General features: G+C 43.4%; 1 protein-coding gene across 1 annotated transcript in view; it reads right to left on the bottom strand.

The window, feature by feature from the left end:
• Positions 1–765: 765 nt before the first annotated feature.
• LOC137273710 (uncharacterized) overlaps positions 766–22362 on the bottom strand; it is a 35274-nt gene continuing 13677 nt past the window's right edge. Inside the window, exons 5-13 of the mRNA XM_067806512.1 lie at positions 21999–22144; positions 17673–17781; positions 15998–16110; positions 14361–14589; positions 13241–13813; positions 12970–13123; positions 6358–6435; positions 6074–6130; positions 766–3103 (exon numbers count right to left, since the gene is read on the bottom strand). Coding sequence (XP_067662613.1) covers positions 3010–3103; positions 6074–6130; positions 6358–6435; positions 12970–13123; positions 13241–13813; positions 14361–14589; positions 15998–16110; positions 17673–17781; positions 21999–22144 — 1553 coding nt within the window. The 3' untranslated portion in view covers positions 766–3009. The remainder of the gene's footprint in view (positions 3104–6073; positions 6131–6357; positions 6436–12969; positions 13124–13240; positions 13814–14360; positions 14590–15997; positions 16111–17672; positions 17782–21998; positions 22145–22362) is intronic.

The raw sequence follows: 22362 nt of genomic DNA, 5'->3' as shown, positions 1-22362 counted from the left end.
TCGGGTGATCCTGGCACAGTCAGGCCGGTCAAGCTCATCATCAGCTCAGGGCCCTAGCCCCCTCTACAAGCAGCCCAGACAGTGAATGGGACTTCTCCCAGGAAACACTGCCTAGTCGAACCCACCAAGACCTTTCCGGAGAATATGGAAGCTCCCCAACACTGCAGCCTTCTGCATTACCCAGATTGTCAGAAGGGCTGTGCTCCCGGTGGAGAACCCGGGCACTCTCCTCATCTGCGCCAAGAGATCAGGAGGTACCAAACCAAGGGCACCGAGAACAATGGGGAGCCTGACGACAGTGTACTTGGGATGCAAGCGAGACATTTTAAATCCGAGGTCCGCATATTTATCATGCTTTTCCCGAATCTTGCCAATCACATTGCTGTCAAAAGGGACAGAAAATTCTATGATATAAATAATTTCATTGGCTTTATCAAAAAGGACAAGATCAGGTTTGTTGGCTGGAATTCGTCTCAGACTGTATATTGGCCTATTCCAGAGAAGTTTATAGCTCTCATTTTCCAGGACGCCCTGGACATGTTCAGGGTCGTACCATGGATGGACCTGGGAGTCAAAGCCACAGGCATGGCGGAGACGATAGTAAAAGCAGCGAGCCATGCCATCATGTCTTTTGAGATATGCTGTTTGTGCCAAGGAAGGGCATCCACTGACAAGGTGTTGGACAGTCTCTGTAAATTCATTGCAATATTATTATTATTTACAGATTGAGATAGAAATGCAGCAGAGAGTGTTCGGTGATTATTATTTTTTACAGATTAAAAATTGAAATGCAGCAGAGAGGGCTCGGGTGATCCTGGCACTTTTATTATTATTATTATTATTATTATTATTATTATTAAGTCCTCACTCCTCCCATGCACCACACCCCTCCACCCTACCACTGAAGATCAGGACTCGAAAGCCGAACCTCGCTCCGGGCCCCGCTCTTCTTCAGTAGTTTTTGTTAACATGCCACAAAACAAAACTGCATAGTGCACTTTGCTGTGAGCATTGAACATAAACACTTGTACTAACTAGAACAGATGCAACCAACTCGTAAGGCGAGGAGCTAACTATGATATTTTCCCGAATGGAGGCGGCACTGACATGTCAAGTCTACCCCTGGTAGTGTGTTCCACTTAACTTAGTACATTTCCAGTTACTGGCCCGACTGGTTAGTGAACTCTCATGTGGTCATTTAGTTACTGTATCACTCTCTAAATCAGACAACATTATGGCTTGATGAAAATGCTCATCGTATTAGAGCATAATGATGAAACCCGTGTCATGCAGAGAATATCTTATTCTTGTCTATTTTTGTGATCCGATTGCTAGTTTCTACATTGAGATTTTTGGCTAGCAAATTATTTGTAACTTCCAAGCATAGCTAGCCCGACTGGCTAGCAAAATATGGCAATTATTTCGCACACTGTCCACTGGCGTGGAATTTACGTATGGACTTGTTGCGATCACTTTCATCAGAGTAGAATGATACGGCAGAATACACCTAGCTGCCATGCTGAAGCATCGGATATGTGTGTGTGTCTGTCTCACATGATACTTCTGTCCTACACTGAACCGATCTTACAGCTCACACAGCAGGACCGGGGGTAGCGACTGCCAATTACGTCTGTAATGCTTTTAACGGGGTCGCGAAGGCCTAGGGTGTTTCTCCACTGCAGGCGACTCATCCAATCAGGAGCCTGGTGCTGACAAACATGTTTTGCATTGTGCACGTCTCCGCCACACTAAACCTTGAACATTAACCTTAACACAATCACCTGTGCTGTGAGGACCATCGTTATTAGATCAGCGTTATTAAGATACTATTTCCGCACGACACAGGGCTGCTTAGAATAGGTTTTAACAAACGAATTCGGTTACATCAAACCCAACTACGTAAGAAAATATACAGAAACATAAGTAGTCTCTCTTTGATAAAACATTTGAACTTTTGTGAACGAATGGTGATAACAATGGTTCATGTTACATATGCAGCAATAAATATCTCACAACTGAATCAAACACGTTTGAGTAACGTTCTATTTACAGATCTCACATGAATGACAAAATGACGTATGTTATCCTAAGAATAGTACCTTTCTGTATTATATACGTCCCTCTGGGCGTAAACACTGTGTGTGCACCAACGGACTCCACCATTGCGTATATGCTCTATAAAAGAAGGGTTCCTCTTCGTGCCTGTAACATGCACTAGCATTTCGACACTGTCTTGATAAGGTCTGTAACAAGCATCTCGACACTGGCTTCATTCAATCCGTAACATGTACTGGAATGTCGAAACTGGCTTTAAGTGCAACATGTACTGGCATCTCGACACTGGCTTCATTCAATCTGAAACATGTACTGCAATGTCGACACTGGCTTGAACTGTAACATGTACTAGCATCACGACACTGTCTTGCTAAAATCTGTAACACGCACTGGAACGCCGACACTGGCTTGATAATATCTCTTACATGAACCGCTATCTCGACACTGCCTTGCTAATGTCTGTAGCATGCACTGTTGTCGTAAGCCTGGTATGCTAATATCTGCTCCGTGCACTTGCATCTTGAATGGAGGGTACAATGCACTGGCACCTCCTTATTAAATACCAGAGGTCTGTTAGCCATTTATACACGGAAATGTCACGGATCCATGTCACACTCGACTTCCCACCTTTCTACAGTGTTGCTGTGCCAAGTAAGATTTCATTAACGCAAACAGATTCCGTAATTAAAAATGGATGAAGTTGTTAAAATATTTATCTGGCGCCCGAGATGATAAGTGTGTGCTTCGGCATAGTGTGTTGAAATCAGTGTACTCCCCGCTGTCTCTGGAACCAGCGCCTTCATCTTCAGTTACCTCCGACCGACAGAAATGTCTCACTCTGTCGTGTTTCCAGTGAGCACGATTGGGGTCGGACACCTGGCAACACTGATGCAGGCAGACGTGGCAGGGAAGATATCAGCACCAACACATCAGTAGTTCTCATATTGAGCAGTGTTAGCACGGACTGCCGTCCTCACTGTCCACTGTTTTCGGAAACCTCTGTTCATACAGCGGGTTGTAGAACGAGACCTCCTCTGAGTTGAACTCACTAAAAAACCAAAACGAGTTGTTTAAGACAAAGAATATTATTGACTGCAATTGATGTCACTAAACGTTGCTTTGTGCAGCTGAAGACAAATATCGATACTGTGTGTAAATGGAGACAAATAACGGTACTCAGTGTAAGTGAGAAGAAATAACGGTACTCAGTGTAAGTGAGAAGAAATAACGGTACTCAGTGTAAGTGAGAAGAAATAACGGTACTCAGTGTAAGTGAGAAGAAATAACGGTACTCAGTGTAAGTGAGAAGAAATAACGGTACTCAGTGTAAGTGAGAAGAAATAACGGTACTCAGTGTAAGTGAGAACAAATAACGGTACTCAGTGTAAGTGAGAACAAATAACGGTACTCAGTGTAAGTGAGAACAAATAACGGTACTCTATGTAAATGAAGACACATAATGCAATTAGAAATAAATAACATAACTGTAACATACTCTGTGTACACTAAGACAGTTAACGTCCGTGTTTGGAGACGTACCGCATTGCATAGTGTCCCTGAAGACGTTCATGTCTATATGTGGAGATGTATGAAGTAGCCCGTGCAGCTGAAGACAGTTAACGTCCATGTGGGGAGATATCTGACGACACATAGTGTCCCTGAAGACAGTTAACGTCCATGTGGGAAGATATATAACGACACAGAGTGTCCCTGAAGACAGTTAACGTCCATGTGGGGAGATATATAACGAGACATAGTGTCCCTGAAGACAGTTAACGTCCATGTGGGGAGATATATAACGACACATAGTGTCCCTGAAGACAGTTAACGTCCATGTGGGGAGATATATAACGAGACATAGTGTCCCTGAAGACAGTTAACGTCCATGTGGGGAGATATACAACGAGACATAGTGTCCCTGAAGACAGTTAACGTCCATGTGTGGAGTTATATAACGACACATAGTGTCCCTGAAGACAGTTAACGTCCATGTGGGGAGATATATAACGAGACATAGTGCGCCTGAAGACAGTTAACGTCCATGTGGGGAGATATATAACGACACATAGTGTCCCTGAAGACAGTTAACGTCCATGTGGGGAAGATATATAACGACACATAGTGTCCCTGAAGACAGTAAACGTCCATGTGGGGAGATATACAACGAGACATAGTGTCCCTGAAGACAGTTAACGTCCATGTGTGGAGTTATATAACGACACATAATGTCCCTGAAGACAGTTAACGTCCATGTGTGGAGTTATATAACGACACAGAGTGTCCCTGAAGACAGTTAACGTCCATGTGGGGAAGATATATAACGACACATAGTGTCCATGAAGACAGTTAACGTCCATGTGGGGAGATACATAACGAGACATAGTGTCCCTGAAGACAGTTAACGTCCATGTGGGGAAGATATATAACGACACATAGTGTCCCTGAAGACAGTTAACGTCCATGTGGGGAGATATATAACGACACATAGTGTCCCTGAAGACAGTTAACGACACATAGTGTCCCTGGAGACAGTCAACGTCCATGTGGGGAGATACATAACGAGACATAGTGTCCCTGAAGACAGTTAACGTCCATGTGTGGAGTTATATAACGACATATAATGTCCCTGAAGACAGTTAACGTCCATGTGGGGAAGATATATAACGACACATAGTGTCCCTGAAGACAGTTAACGTCCATGTGGGGAAATATATAACGACACATAGTCCCTGAAGACAGTTAACGTCCACGTGGGGAGACATATAACGAGACATAGTGCGCCTGAAGACAGTTAACGTCCATGTGGGGAGATATATAACGACATATAGTGTCCCTGAAGACAGTTAACGTCCATGTGGGGAGATATATAACGAGACATAGTATCCCTGAAGACAGTTAACGTCCATGTGGGGAGATATATAACGACATATAGAGTCCCTGAAGACAGTTAACGTCCATGTGGGGAGATACATAACGAGACATAGTGTCCCTGAAGACAGTTAACGTCCATGTGTGGAGTTATATAACGACACATAATGTCCCTGAAGACAGTTAACGTCCATGTGGGGAAGATATATAACGACACATAGTGTCCCTGAAGACAGTTAACGTCCATGTGGGGAAATATATAACGACACATAGTCCCTGAAGACAGTTAACGTCCACGTGGGGAGACATATAACGAGACATAGTGCGCCTGAAGACAGTTAACGTCCATGTGGGGAGATATATAACGACATATAGTGTCCCTGAAGACAGTTAACGTCCATGTGGGGAGATACATAACGAGACATAGTATCCCTGAAGACAGTTAACGTCCATGTGGGGAGATATATAACGACATATAGTGTCCCTGAAGATAGTTTATGTCCATGTGGGGAGATATATAACGCCAGATAGTGTCCCTGAAGACAATTAATGTCTCTGTGTGGAGATATATACCTAAGAGTGACTGGAGATGACGTTCATGTTTGGTGGATATATATTAAGCTGCATTGCCGGTTACCAACGCCTAACCATATCGTAGACAAGTGGAACGATCTTCAGATTCCCCTCATTTCGACAGGCAATCGGAACTCTCAGCAACCTTCATTTGGCAACCGCCCAGACTCTAATGAGACCACGGTAAGTGGTCCTGATCATCCTGATGAAGGTTACCTATGAAATGGCTTTCGTGTTCTTCCTAACTTTTAAGTTTTTAATTCACATACTCTTATCTGACGGCCGATGTGGGTGAGTATTTGTCACGAGCTGGTTGTTTGCAGTATGTGAAAAGTAGCAACAATATTCTGTCATTTTAAGCATGACACATGGATGCACACAATTTGACGTATTACCTCCCCCTCCCACCCGCTGCCTCTCTAGATGCATCTCCCCCCACCCCATCCCCCCCGACCCCGCCCACCCCATCCCCCCGATCTCTCTCTCTCTCTCTCTCTCTCTCTCTCTCTCTCTCTCTCTCTCTCTTTCTCTGTGTAAGTATATACTCTCAGTGCAGTGTGTCTGAGATATCTCTCACCTGCCACAAGCCGGACTCTCTTGCGTCTCACTGTCTTCACACTGGGCGTTCAGCATGCTGAAGTGAAAGCAGATAAATTTATTATTATTCTAGTAAGTGGGTGAATTTACATTCATGTCACATTAGTAACGTGGCACCAGTCCTCTAATATCCTTTCATGGACTGTGCGGCTATTTGATGACTATCATAGCCAACAATCGGTGGGCGTGATTGCTTTGTCAAAGAATTATCTGAAAATACGACGAATGACGAAAATGAAAAGGTGGATGTTTGAAATTTCTTACTTGTCTTTCTCGTACAAAGATAGATTGACCTCGGTGAAGGCATAGTTGGGGACATTGCGGCGCTTTGGCAGTCTTCGTCTGAAACAAGAAACGCTATATTTACCTTCTTGCTGTTACTGACTGCAGAAAGCAATCAACACAGGTGTGTGTGTATGTGTGTGTGCGTGTGTGTGTGCGTGCGTGCGTGCGTGTGTGTGTGTGTGTGTGTGTGTGTGTGTGTGTACAGATGTCCCCCTAGTAGAACCAGGGACTCTACCCAGGGACTCTTCCATACCCTGCATGCCAGCTCCTATTACCCGATGGTGCTATGCGGAGTTTACACCTTGTCTGCATCACTAACTGTGATCAAACACATTCATTTCCCCGTCTGCTAGGACACAACATTCACACTAGGCTGTATCAGTTGTTTGCTCTTCTGCTCCTAATTAGACTAACAGCTAGTCTCTGAAATGAACATATTTTACTGAAAAAACGTTCATAGTGCAAAAAAATGAATTAATGAAATGGAGTCCGGAGACTGGAAATCTAGACTTGCCACATTTTCTAGACTTGCGTGGGCTTTCTTGGGTATATATATACTTCAGGGTCTGTACGACAGACTAGCTCCTAATTTACCACTCACACAAAGGCACTGGTCTCCGGTCGACTACTTGTATTGTCCACAAGACGGTGTAAGCACTATTAACAAGCTCTATAGAGATTCATTATATATCGCCATTATGTGTATGGAGACATACAGAAGTATCTTGTATCTGTTATGGGAAAAAGAAAGAGGGCTGTGTTTGATCTATGTAATAGATATGCACAACTGCTAATTGGACACAAAACGAAGTGGATAAGATGGCAAGCACAATAGTGACGCTACTTGACAAATGATTTATGTAGTTTAGATGAGCATTCGATAATTAATCCATCCCACACAATCTGCTATTGATCGCCAGAATGCACTAACCTTCGTCCTCATCGGAGGCTGGTCATCTGAGCTCTCTTAGGCTACAAGAATCTTGACGATACTGTTACACTTACTTACACTTGAGTCGCTTCTATATTTAACTTTAATCAATAATTTGAAAACTGCCAGTGCACAAGGTTGATTATTGGAGTAAGTTATGTATATCGTTAAAGGTTGATATAGTGCAGGCAACTATGGGGAGGTAGCCCTCTCTTATTAGGTTAAAGCGACGGCGGCCAGTGACAGGGTAATTAGCTGCAGTGTGCTCCGTCAGTCAACTCTTCTCCCAGAGGAAAGCGCGAAATAACCCGGTAATTGTCGGAGTAGGTTTCTCATCACGTGGCATTCCCACTTCAGTGTATCCTCAAGCCAAGAATACATCATAGAAAGAAACACAAAGCCAAATGTGATAAATTTAGTTAAATACAGCATGACATTTTGAATGACATTTAGGATCATGTAGCCCCTGTGTATCAAGCTCAAAGTATCGTGATGCTGCTGTTAGCGGAGATAACGTCGCCACCCCGGCGGCCCGGCGACAACCATCTACCTACGCTACAACAGACATAGCACTGAGAGGCTGATACGGTGACATGTCTTAGGGAGATAGGACGTGGCAGTCTGTGGCAGGACGTGGCAGCAGGAAACAGGCTACACACAATGTTGTCCTCATGTAGAGATCGACAAGACAGGAATAAAACTGACCCTCATGCGGGTCACATGAACACGACGCGCCAGGAGCAAACGTCTTGTTATAAACGTCAGTTATAGCAGTATCATAGACAGCAAACACTTGTACAAAATACACGGATTTCAAGTCATCATTCTAGAATGTTAAACTCGACACATACTTAATTTTATTATCTGGCAAATTATCCGAAAATGAATATAAATTAGACATGTGCTGCAACGTTTAGTTGTTATTGTAAGTATGTGAAGGTGTTACTGTGTAGTGGGTGTAGATGTTTTTGTAAATATGTGTTATTGCATGGTACGTTCAGGTGTTATTGTATAGCCACTTAGGTGTTGTACAGCTATTCAGGTAGTATTGTATAGTCCGTGTTATTGTATGGTGCGTTTAGGTGTTATCTATTGTACAACTTTTTGTAGTTAGTGTAAGTAGGTGTTATTGTATAGTACGTTTAGGTGTTAATGAATAGTTTGTGCAGCAGTTATTGTATGGTTATTTACGTGTTATTGCATGGTACGTTTAGGTATTATCATATAGTAAGTGTAGGTGTTATTGTATAGCCATTTAGGTGGTATTGTATAGTTATTGTATTGTTATTGTATTGTATGATTTATTGTACACCGTTTAGTTGTTATTGTAGGTATGTGTTACTGTATAGTACGTTTAAGTGTTATTGTAAGTGTAGGTGTTATTTTACAGTTCATTTATGTGTAATTATTAAGACTGTAAGTCAAATGATCAACTACTTAAGGAGCTACAAGCACAGACTGACCAGAGTACTTTTCATACTATGTATGTCTCTTTGATCTTGCCTAACTTCGACTACTTCAAATTGTTTCCCTTTTACAAAATGAGAAATGGTATTTCAGCTGAATCTCTCATCAAACTCATAGCAACTCAAGGTCATCACGTCAACTCCAGTTATGATCTTTAAATTAGATCAGACTTAAAATAATCAAATGTAGATTACGTTCTCATGAGAAATCACTTCTTCCGGACACGACCAACTTGTCCTATACAGAGTAGGTCTTGCCCTACACAAAGTAGGTCCTGTTCTTTGCAGTGTAGGTCTTGCTCTATACAGTGTAAGCCGGGGCCAATAGTGTAGGTCTTGTCCTTTACATTGTAAGTCTTGTAAGTCTTGTCCTACACAGTGTCGGTTTTATCCTATACAATGTATGTCTTGCATGTGTTATTGAGAGTAGGTCTGGTCCTATACAGTGTACACTGACGAACAAAATAAAGTACATGGGTGTAATTGTTGCTGCAATCCCAAATTTGCATTCTAGCTGGTAAAATTATTGACGAACACAGCTGACTGTATATAACGCAACCACCATGTTCCATTTGCATGGTTTGCACGAATATTCGCAAAATTGTGGTTATTGTCCCATGCACGAGCACTTTTCGTACAGGGGTATAAAACCTGTTTGTCACGAAGACCGAACAATCACTTGATAAACATATCACAAGAAAATACCAAGATCGACGTCAGCGCAACGAGAACGGACCACAGGAATGTCACAAAAGGGTGCTTCCAACAGCCATCTTGCAACGACATTGTGTTGCGCAAGACGAACCTTAATTCGGCTGTTCAGGCATGTGATCGACCCATAGGTGGACATCCCAGAAAAATCCAAGAGGATCCCTATCTGCGGGTTATTCACCTACGTAACTGGATGTTGATGGTGACGTCTCCGCGTGAGCCGAGTCACAGTTCGGAGACAACTTCGTGCTGCTAGCACATGAGCCTACTGACCGTTGGAATGACCTTGACCTTCCAGCATCGTAGGAACCATGTACAGAGCTCATAACTACATCACTGTTTACTATTAGTATGTGGTTTCGCTGATAAAGCACGTGCATTGTAGTGTGCTTCAACGTCTATTTTCCATTTCATCAAAAGGTTTTGTTAGTTTTAGCTTACTATTTAGCTGTGTACTTTCTTTTGCTCGCCAGTTTAGGTCGGGTCCTATACAGTGTAGGTCATGTCCTATACAGGTCTTATACAGTGTAGGCTGTGTCCTATACAGTGTAGTCCGGAAACTGTACAGGTCCTCTACAGTGTTAGCCGCATTTCACACTGAGGAGGTCATATTTTGTACAGTGTAGGTCGGGGTCCTATGCAGTGTAGGTCGGTTGGTTTTGTCCTATACAAGTCCTATACAGGTCCTATACAGTGTAGGTCGGTCCTATACAGGGCGGAGAATAGGAACAAATACTTGTTCTTTCACCGAACTGATGCTGATCTGTTTTAGTACAAATCTTCTCAGAATTGAACACGGCGTCAACAACTATTGGAAGAAGCTTAAAGTGTTTTTTATGTTTAAAATGTTACCTTCCTAAAAGAGTGAGTGAGTTTAGTTTTACGTCGCACTTAGCAATATTCCAGCTATATGGCGACGGTCTGTAAATAATCGAGTCTGGACCAGACAATCCAGTGATCAACCACATGGGCATCGATGAGCGCAATGGGGAACCGATGACATGTGTCAACCAAGTCAGCTAGTCTGACCACCCGATCCCGTTAGTCGCCTCTTACGACAAGCATAGTCACCTTTTATGGCAAGCATGGGTTGCTGAAGGCCTATTCTACTCCGGGACCTTCACGGGTCACCTTCCTAAATGAAAGAAGGATGTCTTGTGTTATGCTCCAAAAGTCTCCATTGAAACGATTAACAATAAGCACCATAAAGAGCATCATTTAGCCCAGCCTATGACTAATTGGACAGTCATGTAAAATCATATAACAATATCATGAAAAGGTTATCACTTGTGCTTTTTGTTCTTCAAGGACAACCATAATACATGTCGATCACTGATCATTACAGACACACATCTCCAGCCAGCTGTAATAACATACTGCAGAGGCTAGTCGAGTGTGCACTGCTACATGTGGGACTGGCACCTCCTGCCTCCTGTAATGTCGTCTTGTAGAGGCTAGCCGAGTGTTCACTGCTACATGTGATAAAGGCACCTCCTGACAACTGTAATGTCGTCTTGTAGAGGCTAGCCGAGTGTTCACTGCTACATGTGATAAAGGCACCTCCTGACAACTGTAATGTCGTCTTGTAGAGGCTAGACGAGTGTTCACTGCTACATGTGATAAAGGCACCTCCTGACAACTGTAATGTTGTATTGTAGAGGCTAGCCGAGTGTTCACTGCTACATGTGAGACAGGCACCTCCTGACAACTGTAATGTCGTCTTGTAGAGGCTAGCCGAGTGTTCACTGCTACATGTGAGACAGGCACCTCCTGACAACTGTAATGTCGTCTTGTAGAGGCTCGCCGAGTGTTCACTGCTACATGCGAGACAGGCACCTCCTGCCACCTGTAACGACGTATTGTAGAGGGTAGCCGAGTGTTCACTGCTACATGTGAGACAGGCACCTCCTGACAACTGTAATGTCGTCTTGTAGAGGCTAGCCGAGTGTTCACTGCTACATGTGAGACAGGCACCTCCTGACAACTGTAATGTCGTCTTGTAGAGGGTACCCGAGTGTTCACTGCTACATGTGATAAAGGCACCTCCTGACAACTGCAATGTTGTATTGTAGAGGCTAGCCGAGTGTTCACTGCTACATGTGAGACAGGCACCTCCTGACAACTGTAATGTCGTCTTGTAGAGGCTAGCCGAGTGTTCACTGCTACATGTGATAAAGGCACCTCCTGCCTCCTGTAACGACATATTGTAGAGGCTAGCCGAGTGTTCACTGCTACATGTGAGACAGGCACCTCCTGACAACTGTAATGTCGTCTTGTAGAGGCTAGCCGAGTGTTCACTGCTATATGTGATAAAGGCACCTCCTGACAACTGCAATGTTGTATTGTAGAGGCTAGCCGAGTGTTCACTGCTATATGTGATAAAGGCACCTCCTGACAACTGTAATGTCGTCTTGTAGAGGCTAGCCGAGTGTTCACTGCTACATGTGAGACAGGCACCTCCTGACAACTGTAATGTCGTCTTGTAGAGGCTAGCCGAGTGTTCACTGCTACATGTGAGACAGGCACCTCCTGACAACTGTAATGCCGTCTTGTAGAGGCTAGCCGAGTGTTCACTGCTACATGTGATAAAGGCACCTCCTGACAACTGTAATGTTGTCTTGTAGAGGGTAGCCGAGTGTTCACTGCTACATGTGAGACAGGCACCTCCTGACAACTGTAATGTTGTATTGTAGAGGCTAGCCGAGTGTTCACTGCTACATGTGATAAAGGCACCTCCTGACAACTGTAATGTCGTCTTGTAGAGGCTAGCCGAGTGTTCACTGCTACATGTGATAAAGGCACCTCCTGCCTCCTGTAACGACGTATTGTAGAGGCTAGCCGAGTGTTCACTGCTACATGTGATAAAGGCACCTCCTGCCTCCTGTAACGACGTATTGTAGAGGCTAGCCGAGTGTTCACTGCTACATGTGAGACAGGCACCTCCTGCCTCCTGTAACGACGTATTTGTAGAGGATAGCCGAGTGTTCACTGCTACATGTGAGACAGGCACCTCCTGCCACCTGTAACGACGTATTGTAGAGGGTAGCCGAGTGTTCACTGCTACATGTGAGACAGGCACCTCCTGCCACCTGTAACGACGTATTGTAGAGGCTCGCCGAGTGTTCACTGCTACATGTGAGACAGGCACCTCCTGCCTCCTGTAACGACGTATTTGTAGAGGGTAGCCGAGTGTTCACTGCTACATGTGAGACAGGCACCTCCTGCCACCTGTAACGACGTATTGTAGAGGGTAGCCGAGTGTTCACTGCTACATGTGAGACAGGCACCTCCTGCCACCTATAATGTCGTATTATATAAGCTAGCCGAGGGTGCACTGCTACATGTGATAAAGGTACCTCCTGCCATCCGTAACGTTGTATTGTAGAGGCTAGCCGAGGGTAATTATAAATCATTATGTCATTTAGATGTTGTCTAGCTGTTATAAAAGATCAGTTGGAAGGTGCTGTTAATAATGTAACCTACTTGTAATATCTGCAGACAACCACGAGGACGATGATAACGATGATAAGCATAACAAAGAGCGAGGTGACGAGTGTCCACATGATGTACAGGTACTTCTTGTCTTGATCTGGATTTTCATCATCCATCACGCCAACAAGAACCCCACCGTTCTCACCTGTGAAAGAGGATGTATAGATAACCAACACGTAGTTATACCTCATCACGGATATATCGGTGTTATAGGAGTCAAAGATGTTTGAAACAACATTGTAAACTTATCGTGTGTTCTCACCTTCACGTCCTTGCATATCACGTGTGGTGGTTGTGTCTGCAGGACTCGCCAAATTCTGGTCACTGTTGGAGAAGTCGTACGTTGGCTCCAGAAAGTCCGCGGTAAGTGCACTCTGAAGAGAGGAATCGTTGTGGTGTGGGCGTTCCTGCTGCACCTTCACCCCGAGCCTAACTGAGGTTGTGGTCACTATACTTGGGGAGCTGGTCACCTTGTACAGGAATTTATAGGTTGCATGGAATCCGGTTCTTTCCTTCGAAGAGTCGGAATGGAACTTGACCAGTAATGTGTTGTAGCGGGAGGTGATGGAGGAGGGGGCCTCGGATCCACACAGGATGGTAAGACGAGCGGCAGCGGGCGACTCCCCGTCGTACACTTCTACGCTGTCGTAATGTTCATTACATCGACCTAGTCCATATTTCGGGAAGTCTATGTTTGTGAAGTGGAGAAACACCCTTGCGTCAGGGGGAGCTGTGATAGTCCACACACATGTCTGGTCTGCCGCATATTGTTGGGGCCACCCTGGGGACGCAAACTCACCAAAGTCCGTTGTCAGTAGGGCGTGGCAGGGCCAGTCTAAAACAGCAACTGGGTTAGGTGATATCCACAAATATATCAAGAACTGTTAGAAAATGGCCATATTCCACAATCCCAAGAGTAGTTACTTCCATACTTACTGATCAATTCATTTCGGATTCCAAAAGCCAAATGTTTCGAATTGTAATCAAAATGTATTTCTGGCCCACCACTACGTGGAGTCTTTGATCACCTGAATTTCTCCTCCGGGTTTGTACTTGGAGATAACATTGGTTAAACGTATGTGCAGGCATTGTTTGCCTCCATGCCGGTCTGTTCAGCTTTTTCTGCTGTTTGACTGATTACATTAAGTAAATTGTATTATTCCTTCTCAAGAAAGGCGGGGAAAGTCAATATTCAACCACTCCAAGCAAAACATAAAACGTACCGACAGTTTTTATAACTAGGTTTCTTTTCAAATAAACGATGGATGGCTTAAAATAAAGATGGCAACGAAAAGAAAAGAGAGTCGAAAACAATTTTAAGCTTGAAAAAAAGTTTTCTTTTAAGTGGAACAGAAACAACACGTGAACAATGCATTCAGTACCTGTTTCATAGAACACTCTGAATCCCTGTGCATCGTGCTGACCATTGGTGACCAGCTGAATGGTTATGTTGTTGGACTGACTGACGTAGGAACCAATATTCTGATCTGCACAAAAGCGCACAGGCCCATGTGACGTCATCTCCATAACCATCAGCTTGTCATTGACGTCATCACACGGATTGTGCGTCTTGCGTCCCAGGACCAAGTGGGTGAATGTAAAGTGGACTATCTAAAATGACAGACATGTCAGTGTATTAGACACTGGCCTGGTGTGACAGATACCCGTGAAACGAAATAACAATGTCTAAGGAAACACAAAAGAGCCAGTTCCCATATCATGTCAAATGCAACCACTCTACAAATTGTGTGGTAAGGTACACACTTGCAGACCGACCTTGTGTTGTGGTATACAGACGTGTAAGGACACTTGTAGACCAACCTTGAGTTGAGGTACACTGACGTGTAAGGACACCTGTAAACTTCCTTGTGCTGAGGTACACTGACGTGTAAGGACACCTGTAAACCTACCTTGTGCTGAGGTACACTGACGTATAAGGACACTTGTAAACTTCCTTGTGCTGAGGTACACTGACGTGTAAGGACACTTGTAAACCTACCTTGTGTTGAGGTACACTGACGTGTAAGGACACCTGTAAACCTACCTTGTGCTGAGGTACACTGACGTGTAAGGACACCTGTAAACCTACCTTGTGCTGAGGTACACTGACGTGTAAGGACATCTGTAAACCTACCTTGTGCTGAGGTACACTGACGTGTAAGGACACCTGTAAACCTACCTTGTGCTGAGGTACACTGACGTGTAAGGACACCTGTAAACCTACCTTGTGCTGAGGTACACTGACGTGTAAGGACACCTGTAAACCTACCTTGTGCTGAGGTACACTGACGTGTAAGGACACCTGTAAACCTACCTTGTGCTGAGGTACACTGACGTGTAAGGACACCTGTAAAGGTACACTGACGTGTAAGGACACTTGTAAACCTACCTTGTGCTGAGGTACACTGACGTGTAAGGACATCTGTAAACCTACCTTGTGCTGAGGTACACTGACGTGTAAGGACACCTGTAAACCTACCTTGTGCTGAGGTACACTGACGTGTAAGGACACCTGTAAACCTACCTTGTGCTGAGGTACACTGACGTGTAAGGACACCTGTAAACCTACCTTGTGCTGAGGTACACTGACGTGTAAGGACACCTGTAAACCTACCTTGTGCTGAGGTACACTGACGTGTAAGGACACCTGTAAACCTACCTTGTGCTGAGGTACACTGACGTGTAAGGACACCTGTAAAGGTACACTGACGTGTAAGGACACTTGTAAACCTACCTTGTGCTGAGGTACACTGACGTGTAAGGACACTTGTAAACCTACCTTGTGTTGAGGTACACTGACGTGTAAGGACACCTGTAAAGGTACACTGACGTGTAAGGACACTTGTAAACCTACGTTGTGCTGATGTACACTGACGTATAAGGACACCTGTAAAGGTACACTGACGTGTAAGGACACCTGTAAACCTACCTTGTGCTGAGGTACACTGACGTGTAAGGACATCTGTAAACCTACCTTGTGCTGAGGTACACTGACGTGTAAGGACACCTGTAAACCTACCTTGTGCTGAGGTACACTGACGTGCCAGGAACAGTTCAGGTGGTGCGCATACTTCCGGGGCCAGTTGGGGCTAGCGAAGTTCCCAGTTGCAGTAGTCATCACACCGCCACAGTCTAGGAGTATATTGGACATAACTATCGTTCACGGCTCACAAGAGACAGGATGACACGGACCCGCATTGCCAGTCAATGCATTGCAGTCCACGCGTTGTCACTTGTACTAGTGACCATAATAAATATATTGCGGTTGTTCTCCAAACATTTCCTTATCACGTCCGTAGCATATATATGTAGCATGTAAAAACAGTTAGCTCATAACTTCATTCAGTACATGATCTTTCAACCAATTGAGTGCATGTCATGAAGTTGATAGTAGGCCACAGAACACTCACTACATTCAGGAGTGATTATAAAATCGGTTTTGTTGTCTTTCTTCTCTTCATATGTCAGACGATAGCGATGTCATCTACAAAGAGTTATACGTTGACTACACATCATATCATACAACAAACGCAAACTTGATCTAGTCACTATATGGCTGGAATAATGCCGACGTGACGTACAACTCAACTCAACTCAACTCCAAGCCATCTAGACCTTGTTTTATTCTCTACATGCAATGTAATGTGACTCCATGTGCCTAATGATTAGATTGTTAAAAGGAGTCACTGTGTCATTCTCTCGATTATGTTGGAAGATGTTGCTACTTATAAATTAACGACTGACGTTGTGATGTTCTAAAACACCGGAACTACACCGATGCTGTTGCTCGTTGTATACTTTTTTCGGATTCACTTCAAATATTTTCACTATAAAGTATCATAACTGTGACGGTAGGTTTGAAAACATTGTCATATGCTAGAGAACCCGATCTGGTCAACCTTGGGCTGCTGCAAGTGATAAAGCTTCGAAAATAACTTTACCTTCATATTGTAAATACAAAGCACAACTACATTATGGAAAATTGAGATGCGTACATAGGGTATGTTTGTACACTAATATTTAGTGTCATCCACGCAAAGCTGACCTATGACACATACCGAAACGTCAGTATATTCCATCTTAAATGAAGTGCGTGATCGTTATATTAGAGCCAGTGCGGCTGTATTTTATCCAAAGCTGTCAGAAAGTATTGAATATATGTAGGGTAGGGGTAATACCTCCAGCTAGTCTAAGGTGATCTTCAACCAACACACAATTACTTGAAGCATCTGCCGGTAGCCTACCTCAAGATACCTGACTCGGCAGTTCTACAACACTTCAATACCAACACACCGGCTAATGTTACTAAGTATGTATTATGTTTCCACGTACAAGGATGTTGTGTTTCCTAGCAACTGGGAGATTGAGACTGTATCGTTGGTTTCATTACCGACCTTCCCTTGATCCTGTGACTAATATAGAACAAGGCACAGTAATTGCTTAATTAACCAACACAGTTTGTTTCAGACATAAAAAGACCGAAACAAGTCAGGAATTCACTGTTGACTGTTTGATCAGAAAGAGACAGATACCGATAGAGCCGTTCTTGTGTCGTCGAGAATAAGTTCATTCCAGATACTGCAAACGTACCATTTATGTGGAGTTGATCTGGAAACACTTTCACGTACACTGTTTTGTTTGTGATGTAAATTACATATATTACTTCCACGAGTCTGCCTTAGGCAGGGACGTACCGAGAAATGGCTTCATTTCAAAATGATGAACTTGCGCAGATCCTTGATCGTACAGGCCCCCCACGTCACTCCCAGTCTTGGAACTCAGCATACAGGAGGCATCTTGTATCTAGAACACAGATATTAAACTGCTCATACTGTTACCATCCAGAGAAGCTCAAATCTCATTGTGCGTCAGAAACTACACTGAACACTGTAATCATAACAACCAGTTCAGTTCTTATCTTGAATCTAGAACACACATAACACACTGAACATTGTCACCATAGCAACCAATTCAACCCCCTTCCTGAAACTGGAACATGGATACTACACTGAACATTGTCACCGTAGCAACCAGTTCAACCCTTATCTTGAAACTATAACACAGGTACTACACAAAACATTGTCACCATAACAACCATCTCTGCATTCATCCTGCATCTGGAATACATAATTGTGTGGGTATAACAGATTGATATGTTGGAGGGATTGTGAGGTGTAACAGGTATATTTGTTTTTTAGGGATTTTGTTGGAATTAAACCTGAATATATTGGATGACGTTTGATGGTATTACAGATGAACCTTGTTGATATTTACAGACGACCGTGCCATTATTCAAGACCTACAGTAAGTCAGGGCTAGAGGAAATCGCCTGATCTTAAAACAACGGGGTCAGAACCAAGAATTTCATTGTAAATGGAATTTGGCGCTTTACATTCATCATGAAAAATATCACTCACAATGTATTGGAAGGACGGGGGAGAAAACACTATGACATCTAGTACGGAGCTGAATGGCAACAATGCCTGTATCTCTCGGAATCTAAACTAATACTGCACCGAGTCCCGGCGTCAGAAACACACAATTCATTATCCTCGTTCAGGGATCAAATACCCTCATCTAAAAACATGACCAGTGAGATCATAATCTCCCCTGTAGGAAATTAAAAACCTTATTTTACACAAAATTGTCCTACATTTCCGGCGTGAAATGGCGGGTCTGTGACTACCTTGTTTGCAACAATATAAACGCTCAATCAGTCGATCGCTTAGACTTGTCGTCCCGCTGGGAATATCGATCACAGTGAGATCAGTGAGTCTAACAAGGCGAATAAGCCTCTTGCTCGTCTACCTTAGCAACTCTATACAACAGTGACACGTGCATGTATCCTCATGTGTGTATGTATGTGTGTGTGTGCGTGTATGTGTGTGTGTATACACACTGCTTCGTATGCACCCACAAAACCTTGCTACAATGACCAACAACTTCATGTGTACCACCTCTAGCTACACTGATAGACAACTTCATGTGTACCCACTATCTCTAGCTATATTGATACACACCTTCATGTGCACCTATTGGTTTTGAGCCACACTGACACGCTGGCATGTGCACTCCACTTCCTAATAAACACTGATATCCTGCTTCTCCCGGCCTATTACTCAACCATCTATACCCTGTGGCTTTAACTTACACTATTGACACGAGTCTACACAGTTTAAGAAATGGCTGAGATTCGTATGTAAATTATTGGACAGGGGAATACATAATAAATTATGTTTATCAAACTATTGTGCAACTTTCGATCTTGCAAACCCACACCCCCTTGTCCTCGTTTTTGTCCACCACCAATAATTGGTATTCAAGTACTGTGTTGCAGAAAGCTCCAACCATCACGGATTAAAAATCAAAGCAAGATAACGATTGAGCTGTAGAGAGGTATCGATTCTGCCGGCTCCTGGCGAGAGTCACTTCCGCACATCCGGTGAAATTCTCACCTGCTTTCCTCACCTGCATGGTTGAGTCGCTCCCCGGCCCAGCCAGCCAGCCTCCCCCATTCCTAGCCTAATCCTCCCTACTCTCTCCATCCAGCTAAATCTACCAACATAGTTCTGCTGTGTGCACCAATGCATTGTGGCAAATGACCACTACAGATCCATGACTTGCATACCGTATTGTCTATAGTTGATTAATTAAGACGCATTTATATAAATTGCTATCGTTACGTCGGCTACCAGTGAACAGACGTCTTTATGTAGGCATTTCTTTTCTTTTATATACATAGGTACAAGCATATAGCGGTAAGTTGTCACCTCATCTCAATATCTATCATACACCAACGTCACCTTTCTATCTCTAATACACCAACCTCACCTACGTATCATCAATACGCCAGCCTCACCTTTGTATCTCTAATACACCAACCTCACCTTGTATCTCTAATACACCAGCCTCACCTTTGTATTTCTAATACGCCAAACTCACCTTTGTATCTCTAATACACCAACCTCACCTTTGTATCTCTAATACACCAATCTCATCTATGCATCCTTAATTCGCCAACCTCACCTTTGTATCTCTAATACACCAACCTCACCTTTGTATCTCTAATACACCAACATCACCTTTGTATTTCTAATACGCCAAACTCACCTTTGTATCTCTAATACACCAACCTCACCTTTGTATCTCTAATACATCAACGTCACCTTTCTATCTCTAATACACCAATCTCATCTATGCATCCTTAATTCGCCAACCTCACCTTTGTATCTCTAATACACCAACCTCACCTTTGTATCTCTAATACACCAACATCACCTTTGTATCTCTAATACGCCAACCTCACCTTTGTATTTCTAATACGCCAACCTCACTTTTGTATCTCTAATACACCAGCCTCACCTTTGTATTTCTAATACACCAACCTCACTTTTGTATCTCTAATACACCAACCTCACCTTTGTATCTCTAATTCACCAACCTCACCTTTGTATTTCTAATATGCCAACCTCACTTTTGTATCACTAATACACCAACCTCACCTTGTATCTCTAATACACCAGCCTCACCTTTGTATTTCTAATACACCAACCTCACCTTTGTATCTCTAATACATCAACCTCACCTTTGTATCTCTAATACACCAACCTCTCCTTTTGTATCTCTAATACACCAAGCTCACCTTTGTATCTCTAATACACCAACCTCACCTTGTATCTCTAATACACCAGCCTCATCTTTGTATTTCTAATACGCCAGCCTCACCTTTGTATCTCCAATACACCAACCTCACCTTTGTATCTCTAATACACCAACCTCACCGTCTGTATCTCTAATACATCAACCTCACCTTTGTATTTCTAATACACCAACCTCACTTTTGTATCACTAATACACCAACCTCACCTTTGTATTTCTAATACACCAACCTCACCTTTTGTATCTCTAATACATCAACCTCACCTTTGTATCTCTAATACACCAACCTCACCTTTTGTATCTCTAATACACCAACCTCACCTTTGTATCTCTAATACACCAACCTCTCCTTTTGTATCTCTAATACACCAAGCTCACCTTTGTATCTCTAATACACCAACCTCACCTTGTATCTCTAATACACCAGCCTCATCTTTGTATTTCTAATACGCCAGCCTCACCTTTGTATCTCTAATACACCAACCTCACCTTTGTATCTCTAATACACCAACCTCACCGTCTGTATCTCTAATACATCAACCTCACCTTTGTATTTCTAATACACCAACCTCACTTTTGTATCTCTAATACACCAACCTCACCTTTGTATTTCTAATACACCAACCTCACCTTTTGTATCTCTAATACATCAACCTCACCTTTGTATTTCTAATACGCCAGCCTCACTTTTGTATCTCTAATACACCAACCTCACCTTTGTATCTCTAATACACCAACCTCACCTATTGTATCTCGAATACACCAATCTCACCTTTTGTATCTCTAATACACCAACCTCACCTTTGTATCTCACATACATCAACCGCACCTTTGTATCTCTAATACACCAACCTTACCTTTGTATCTCTAATACACCAACCTCACCTTTGTATCTCACATACAGCAACCTCGCCTTTGCATCTCTCATGAACCAGTCTCACCTTTCTGGTTGTCACACCCCAACTCCACCTTTGAATGCCTCACACCCCTAGCCTCACCCTTGTATCTCACACCCTCACCCTCACCTTTGAATCCCTCATACAGCAGCCTCACCTTTATATCTTTCACAGTCCAACCTGACCTTTATGTCAATCACACCCCAAAATCACCTTTGGAACTTGCACACCCCAACCTCATATTTCTATATCTCACACCCCAGCCTCACCTTTCTATTCCTCACACTCAACCCCACCTTTGTATCTCTGACACCCCAACCTCACCTATATATCTCTAAAAAAGACAAAAGTTAAAACCCACTTGTTTCACTGTGTCTGTGGTTGATTCCTTTACTCTATTCTTATCAGCGCATAAGTGTATGGACATTTGCGCTTTATAAGTGACATTATTACAATCTGTCCTACCTGATAATCGAAGGAACGACAAACAAATTTGGTCTCTTCGAGGCAGCTGCGTGCACATCTGTTGGGCGTGACCCGCTCGAAGGTCCGCTCGTTGTTGCCCAGGACAACAGCATATGGTGTAGGGTAGAAGTAATCTAGGTACGGGGCTGCAAAAATAGACAAGTAAATCGGACACTCATCTACCATTGTTGGTAATCCAACCTGACAGTCATCTACATATGTCGGTAGCCCTATCTAACACACATCTACATCTGTCGGTAGTCCTACTTTTTATTGGTAGTCCTATCTGACACACACATATACTTTTGTTGGTAGTCCTATCTGACACACACACACACACACACACACACACACGCACACACAG

This window comes from Haliotis asinina, chromosome 2, assembly GCF_037392515.1.
Source record: "Haliotis asinina isolate JCU_RB_2024 chromosome 2, JCU_Hal_asi_v2, whole genome shotgun sequence".
In the NCBI taxonomy this organism is placed as follows: Eukaryota; Metazoa; Mollusca; class Gastropoda; order Lepetellida; family Haliotidae; genus Haliotis; species Haliotis asinina.
Note: the sequence above shows the minus strand (reverse complement) of the source record. Positions and strands in the feature narration are given on the sequence as shown.